Genomic DNA, 7,812 nt, shown 5'->3' on the forward strand with positions numbered 1-7,812 from the left:
TTGCTTTTCATTCAACTTCTGTGATGTGCTGCCATGAAAATGAACTTACAGGTTGTGGTTGCAACGTCACAATATGTAGAAAAGTTGAATGTGGGAAAAGAACCTGCATCTCACCTGGATAAGAGGGTGGAAAAAAAACAAACTTATTTATTGCAATTGCTTCTAGTTTTCTCTCCTCATCCCAAGTTTTCTTCCCCGCCCACTCTAATGACGGCTTCAAACTAGACAGTGGAGCGCTGGTAGACATCGGGGGGCGTCGCCACGGTAACCGGGTCGCTGCTGAGCGTCTCTATGGAGTGCGGGCCAGGCAGTGTTACAGGTTTTTCTGCAATAAACAATGACCTTGTTGTGTGTGCGCTGCACTGGAATGCTGTAATGTCTGGGAATATTCCACCCAGAGCTGCAGAGAAAAAAGGAACGGGGAGAGAGAAGGGGTGGGGTGGGGGGGGAGGTAGGTAGGGAGGAGAGACCCGGTGTCTGCAACAGCCTGACCAGCTTGTCTCCGGAGTACAGAGCTGGACAAATTCACTTAGTCACTTTTATTAAACACTTTAAAAAAAAAAGAGAAAACCATTATTGGCCGGGGGAATTGGCTGTTGGGGAAGGCCTAGAAAGAAAAATGCGGACGTGTTTAATCTAGCCCCTAACGCCGATCTGTATTCAGCATCTTGAAAGATTAATGGCTGTCAGTGTAGAACATTGTGAGCTGAAAAACAGCAATGTGGAGAGTGTAGCTCTACAGAACAAGCAGCAAGTGTTTTTTTTTTTTTATCCCTTTCTCCTCTCTCTCTCTCTCTCCTTCTCTCTCTCTGCTCCTTTGGGGCAGTGTAACAGTATTAGCTTAAGGCCGGAGCCCAAATAGGCAGGCAGGCAAGCAGGCAGTCCTGTTTACGTATATGAGGGATGAGCTTGGCTCCTGCGCTCCTGGCAGCTTCACAGCTGTGGCGCTCTTCTACATATATGGGGCAGCTGCAGGCCCAGCTGTCGCACGGTGTGAATCACACGACAGCAGCGCTGGAAATAGAGACGGCCCAGTAATCTTAGCCCCGCACCGGCTTCACGTTACCCCCCTCCTGGCCCTTCTTGTCGATGCTCAGCACTCACCGCAGGGCCAGACCGAGGGCCCACACAGACATGCAAGCTGCATGCATCCACACTCGCCAACCAGTCTTGTTCCTTTTACGGACACTTCAAGTCCATCTGTTTCCACGGGACCACCCCTCTCCCTGGGCCGGTGCACTTTTGTGCCGGGGGTCTAATTCTGTTAATCCACCCTCCTCTTTTTACCTAAGTTTCTAATATTAGGTCCGGATTTTGTAGCATCACGCCTGCTGAAGGTGTGGGAGAACACGCTGTTCTCGTTGTCTTGATTTAACCTTCAACATCCGCCTGGTGAGGTAGAATCCAGTGCATGTCCCCAGACACCCTGGAACAACTCCACTCTGCGGCGCATTAGTCATGCAACAGGTTGCGCTGTTCACCAAGCGCCACACCAGAGGAGTTTCTGGCTAGGAAATGTCACAAAAAGTCAACTTTATTGAAAGGATGTGATTAAATTTCCCTGTCCGTGACGCCGGCTGTGTTAATTGAACAGTTTGCTATCATTTGTTCACGTGAAAGACTAATACCTCTGCTGTTTGTTGTTCTGTTTGGGTATATGTAGAAGGGCTTGAGGTGATTAAATATGCAAGGCTCCAGGGGAAACTCTATACTTGCTCTTAATGCGAGATGTGAGTCAGTGTTGGCCGGAGCAGCCTCAAAACTTCTGACCAGAGGGTGGAGCAGGTGATTTTTGTTGGGGGTGGTGGTGATGTCCAAACACAGACTTCTTGGCTGAATCAGGAACTAATTCAGCCAAGGGCTTCATCCACTCTTAACTCAGTACCCCAATATGTGCATAAAGCTAAGGCCGTTTATCACCATTTAACAACATTTCCTTCAGAGTTGCATTTAGGATTGTAGCTCGTGTTTGATATATTTTGATGGCAAAATGCAGACAAGTGTTTATTTTAAAAAGCATGAACGAAAAGACAAGTCGGCAGTGACAGTAGCCACATGTTGCTGAAAAGGAACAATTGTTTAAGCCTAAAAAGTTGCTTAAAGCTAACCCTACACTAGTGGATCGAAGATGAGGTAAAAGATAACAAATATACAATCAGACTGTGGTTAGAGTTAAGTTTTCGCTCCGTTGGCACAGAGAGAAAAATGAGTTGAGCTGAAGCTAATTATTGTAGCTAAGAGCCGGAGGTGTTCTTTAGTTAATCATTTAACATGCTATGCGGACATCAGCAGATGTTTTCTACTGACCGAGGACTCATAAAAAGTAAAAAAGAAAAAAAATAACATGTTGAAAGAAGGTCTCACTTGGATTACCTTTTATTCTCCAAAATGGTCACAGCTGTGGTCCGGCTGTTAACTCCCTGATCAAGCCATCTGTCAGCTGTCACAAAAACTGTTGAATTCTCCACCTTCAGCTTCGGCTTGTTCCTTTGCTCGAATCTAAGACTCACAATGTTTTGTAATCATGCGGAGAAAAGCAGTAAAAGCAAACAGACTGTTTTTAGAAGGGGAGAAGAAATCCATCTTCTTCACCCGTTTACTTTCACGGAGTTCACCCTTGGTTCCACTAGAAATGATACATGTCGCAAAAAGTACTCATTCTGTCCAATTCTGTGTTGCCAACTAGCCACTGGCCTATTCAGCATATTCCCTTTAGAAATCTTTTTGCTTTTAATTAAATAGAATTTAATCTATGGATCCAGATGTCCTTTTATCATCTGTGCATGGTTCTCACTTCCTGTTTGTTTGAAAGGAGTGACTACACTGCAAAAAGGGAGGTAAAAGTAGGTGAAATTTTCTTGAAATCATTGTAATTTTCCTTGATTAGAGCAGGTAAATAAGACTCTCTGCCAATGGAATAAGATTTCTGCACTTAAAATAGGAACAACTCATCTCCATCGTCTTATTTCAAGTGCAGGGTATCTAATTATCTTATTTTAGAGATGAATTGGTCCTATTTTCAGTGCAAAGATCTTATTCCATTGGCAAATAGTCTTATTTACTTGGTCAAATCAAGGAAAAATACACTAATTTCAAGAAATTTTTACTTATTTTTAGTCCACTTTTTGCAGTGTACAAAGGCTTTTTGTTGTTGTTGCTGTTGTCAAAAACCTTTAAAATTACTTTACCTGCTTTAAAAAGCAGCAGAAACATCCATTATTTGTCTCATACATTTGTCATTTAAAGCAAATTGAATGTAAAATATTATATTTTAAGAATGTGAAGAAACGAAATACACAATTTCTGATTCGAAACCTGAAATATCCATAGTAGATCTCAACAATTGCATTTTTAATATCTCCCCTCTCCCAAGATCCTGGAAGACAATGACTACAGCCGCGCTGTGGACTGGTGGGGTCTGGGGGTGGTGATGTACGAGATGATGTGCGGCAGGCTGCCCTTTTACAGCCAGGATCACGAGAAGCTGTTTGAGCTCATCCTCATGGAGGACATCCGTTTTCCTCGGACTCTCAGCCCCGAGGCGCGCTCGCTGCTCTCTGGTCTTCTCAAGAAGGACCCAGTGGAAAGGTCAGGATCTCACTTGTAGATTTTGTTCGTCTTTACCATTTCTTTATGCGAAAAAAATGTGCCATTAAACTTGCTGCTCTTGTGTTTCCAGGTTAGGCGGAGGGCCCGAAGATGCCAAGGAAATCATGCAGCACAAATTCTTTACTGGGATAAATTGGCAAGATGTTTATGAGAAGAAGGTGGGGCTCTAAAGTATTCATTCTGGCTGTGATTTCTATAAAGCAGGATCACATAGAAACTACAGACACTGTCTGTCTGGCTTAGGGCTGGGCAGTATATCGAGATTTTTAAAAATATCAAGATTTCTTTAAAGGAGACATAAGATGAGGCTAAGTCGTTTATATCAAAATGGTCTATGTTGTATTATAATAATATTTTTATATATTCCAGTAAGTTGTTTTTCAACCGTTTCTCCCATTTATCTACAGCTGTTAGTGAAAAAAATGTGCCTGACACATTTGGGATAAAGCTTTGATTCAGAGATGCTTTGTGAAAAGAAAAAAACTATCGAGATGAATATCGTATATCGGCATTTAGCCTTTAAAAATATAAAGACATTATTTCTGGTCTATATCGCCCAGCCCTAGTGGCATCTGGTAGCTGTGATCTGCTGATTGTAAGCATGTCTCCTTCTCTCCCAACAGCTTGTCCCACCGTTTAGGCCCCAAGTTACCTCAGAGACGGACACGAGATATTTTGACGAAGAGTTCACAGCACAAGCCATCACCATCACACCACCTGGACAAGGTAGCATCACTTTCCCGCGTAGACAGACCTGCTCCCAGCCTTTCAACAGCTCCGCTCATGCAGTTCATGCTGTCATAAAGGCTATACCCATTTTATTTTGCATAACTCCTAGCTGTATTTAGGGGGCGCAGACCTGAGTTAGTGATGATTACCTTTTCTAAATATGAGTGAGGGCTTTACCCAGCTTCCTCAGGGGCGCTGTGCCCTCTTCTGGACACGCAGCAATATTTCATCAGGGCTCACAAAACCATTAAAGCAAGTAGAGAACTGGTTATATTGAGAGACAATTGCTTAAAGAATTACAAGGAGGAAAATTTATTTGAATTCAGTTAACCTCCCCTCCCTCGAGGTTTAAATTCTTTTTTTGATTTGACATATTTAAAAAGATGTATATTAAAAAAAACAAGGTAAAATAAGTGTTAGTAATTTTCAGTGCTGATTTGAGTGTCATGTTGTGTTTTTTTTTTTTACCCCTGATCAAATGCGTTAAAAGGTGCAGGGGTCAGAAATCTTTTTCTGTAACTTATTATTATTATTATTATTATTATTATTATTATTATTATTATTATTATTATTATTATTATTATTATTATTATTATTATTCATAATCTTTGAACTTTTCATATTTTGTCACATTACAGCCCCAAACTTTAATCTGTTTTTTTTAGGGATTATAGCCAATGAATAAACACAAAGTAGCACATAATGGTGAAGTGGAATGGAAAGGATAACTAATGTTCTGATGTATTGTACAATGTGTGGATTGCAGTTATATTTGAGTCTTTTAAAGTTTCTTAAAGAAGCTTCATCCATTTTACCGTCAACACTGACCGCCTTTCCCATCCCAGCTGAAGAAAAACATCCCCACAGGATGATGCTGCCACCACCATGCTTCATTGTGGGGGGCGGTTACTGTTTAGTGAACTGTTAGTTTTCTGTCACATATTGGATTTTTCCTGTGGGCTGACAAGTTAAATTTCTCAGCTGACCAGAACATCTTTCAGATGTTTGCTGTGTAACCCACATGACTTGTGAAAAACTAGACTTCTTGTGGCTTTATTTCAACAATGGTGTTCTTCATACCGCTCTTTGACAAAAGCCAGATTTGTGGCATCTCCCACATGAAGAGTAAATCCCAGCAGCTCCTCCAGAGTCACCTTTGGTCTCTCGGCTGGCCGCAGTGTTTTAACGTCTTCATCCCTGACCTGTCTGCTGTGGCCCCTGATCTACATGATGCTGTTTGTTCACTAATGTTCTCTAGCAAATACCCGAAGCCTTCACCGAACAGCTGGATTTATTGTGAGATTGATTTAAACCCAAGTGGATTCTGTTTAATAAGTAGCCAACTTGTGAAGATGATTGTTGCACTGGGTTTTAAGCAGCTACCTTGGAGTAAAAGGTGCACTACTTTGTGTCGGTTCATTGCATAAAATCGCAATGGTTGCAACATCTAACATGTAACATCATGTAAAAATGTGCAAGTATTCATGCAAGGCACTGCAGCCGTAGAAAAACCTGTTGCCTGTATACTTATCGGCTCGTACGTTTTTTTACAAGAACAAACAGATTTGTTTTCTTTTTCATCCCCAGATGACTACGACGACTTTTTTGACAGCGAGCGACGACCCCACTTCGCACAGTTCTCCTACTCCGCCAGTGGGACGACCTAATATGCAAATCTCAAACATTCCTCTGGCCCCACCGTTATTCCCCCTCTCCATCCGACTGCACTCTCAAAAGGCCCCAGCCTCGTCCCCCCCACCCCACCCCACCTCCCCACCCCAGCATTGTCTGCACAAGTCCCACCCCCCCTCCCTCCCCACCGTCGGATGTCTCAGTCTGCGAGCCGTTGTTGTCGTTTTACAGGACGGAGGAAGTGCGAGACAAAAACAAAGATAAACGTGCTTGTTCTTGGCGGCCTTTGAAGACTGACCATGGAGATAACACTATCCCTGCATTTCCTGGTTGTTATGCTGTAAACAGTGCAGGCATCCCGCAATGAAAGGGGAAATGTAGCTATGCACAAATTGGGCTACTCCTATAACTCAAATGATTTTTGTTTTCTTTTTTTTTTTTTTTTTAAAGGGGTTGTTTGTATTCAATGAAATATCAACCATTTCAAATAGGTTTTAGGCATGCTGTGGACCAAAAACACCATGTAAAGCAAGAGAGTGTGTTGTTTGTTGAGTGGGTGATTTATCCATGTTTCTCGAGTCTTTTCAGACATCTTTTGGCCTCATAAAGTGAATGTACCGTATCAAATAAAAGTTAATCTTCCTGCATAATGATGTGTTGTAACACATGCCTAATTCTCCTAAGACTGAAAAGCCATCTTCGCTTTAATGTACCCTTGATGCAAAAAAACAAAAACAAAAAAAAAAAACTGAAACCGCTCTGTTGTTTCGTCAATCCACACCGCGATGGGTATGTTCAATCAGCAGTCCGATACAGTCTAATATGACGCAAGTTACTCGAGCACGAGTGATCATTCGGGCAGTTTCTTTTAAAAATCGTTTGCACGTGACACAGACCCACTGTTTGCTGTTCAGACTAAGAAAAAAAAAGAAAAAAAAAAAAAAAAAGAAGCATCTGCAGGTCCTGAAGTAAGTGCTTATACTTCCTGGTGCCTTTTCATCTGGATGCTCCTTCTGCTCCAAACTCTTCTCATCTCCTTTTGGGTTTTTCCTCTATACAGTACACTATTGGGTGTTATGTTCCACTCGGTGCATATGCTGCAGCCTCAGTGAGGTCACTTCAACATAATACACTTTTTTTTTTTTTTTTGATTACTTTGCAAGCAAACTAGGCTTCAGGGGAAAACTGTCATCTTTGTTTTGCTTCTTAAGGGGACTTCTCCCCTTCACATGAGCTTCTGAGTTATTTATGAGACCAATGTGGGTGAAAATTAGTTTCCGTGTGCCAATGATATGCACTTTGTTGCCCAAAAATGATTGTATTCGGACCCCCTCTATATGTAACTTATGGCTGGTAGCGACTAAATTAGCTTCCTTTTTGTAAGATGAATTCATTTGTTGTGGATACGACTTAAAACAAGACGTGCTGGTTTGAATAATTTCTGCTGAGGCTAAAACCGACGCCCTTCTTTCAGCTGTTTTCCGGAGGCACTTCAGTATTTTTAAGAACGACAGATAATCATTTTCAAAAGTGCATATTTTCATTGAATGTAATGGTTTTTATATTGTTTTCTCTTCAGTCGTTTGCAAACCTTCGTTTGCTCTTTTGAGTCTGTTTGTTACCTATTCCTATGCATACTCCCCTATTGGCTATCACCTTCTGAAAATAGGGAGAAAAAAAAATCATTTTATATTTTTACTTCAACTTTTTTTTTTTTTGTATCTGCCCCTCCTGTACTCCTGAGGCCGAGGACACCAGCTTTAGTAAACAAATAATATAAACTTTGTACACTGTTTTTACATGTTTTCTTCTCAATTGATGAAATAAAAGGTCTTATCAATT

General features: G+C 41.5%; 1 protein-coding gene across 1 annotated transcript in view; it reads left to right on the forward strand.

The window, feature by feature from the left end:
- The window catches only part of akt1 (v-akt murine thymoma viral oncogene homolog 1), a 56,564-nt gene extending 48,752 nt beyond the window's left edge, over window positions 1–7,812 (forward strand). The window contains exons 11-14 of the mRNA XM_036150376.1: window positions 3,374–3,588; window positions 3,680–3,767; window positions 4,233–4,335; window positions 5,926–7,812. Coding sequence (XP_036006269.1) covers window positions 3,374–3,588; window positions 3,680–3,767; window positions 4,233–4,335; window positions 5,926–6,005 — 486 coding nt within the window. The 3' untranslated portion in view covers window positions 6,006–7,812. The remainder of the gene's footprint in view (window positions 1–3,373; window positions 3,589–3,679; window positions 3,768–4,232; window positions 4,336–5,925) is intronic.

The sequence above is a fragment of the Fundulus heteroclitus genome, chromosome 19 (genome assembly GCF_011125445.2).
Source record: "Fundulus heteroclitus isolate FHET01 chromosome 19, MU-UCD_Fhet_4.1, whole genome shotgun sequence".
Lineage (NCBI taxonomy): Eukaryota > Metazoa > Chordata > Actinopteri > Cyprinodontiformes > Fundulidae > Fundulus > Fundulus heteroclitus.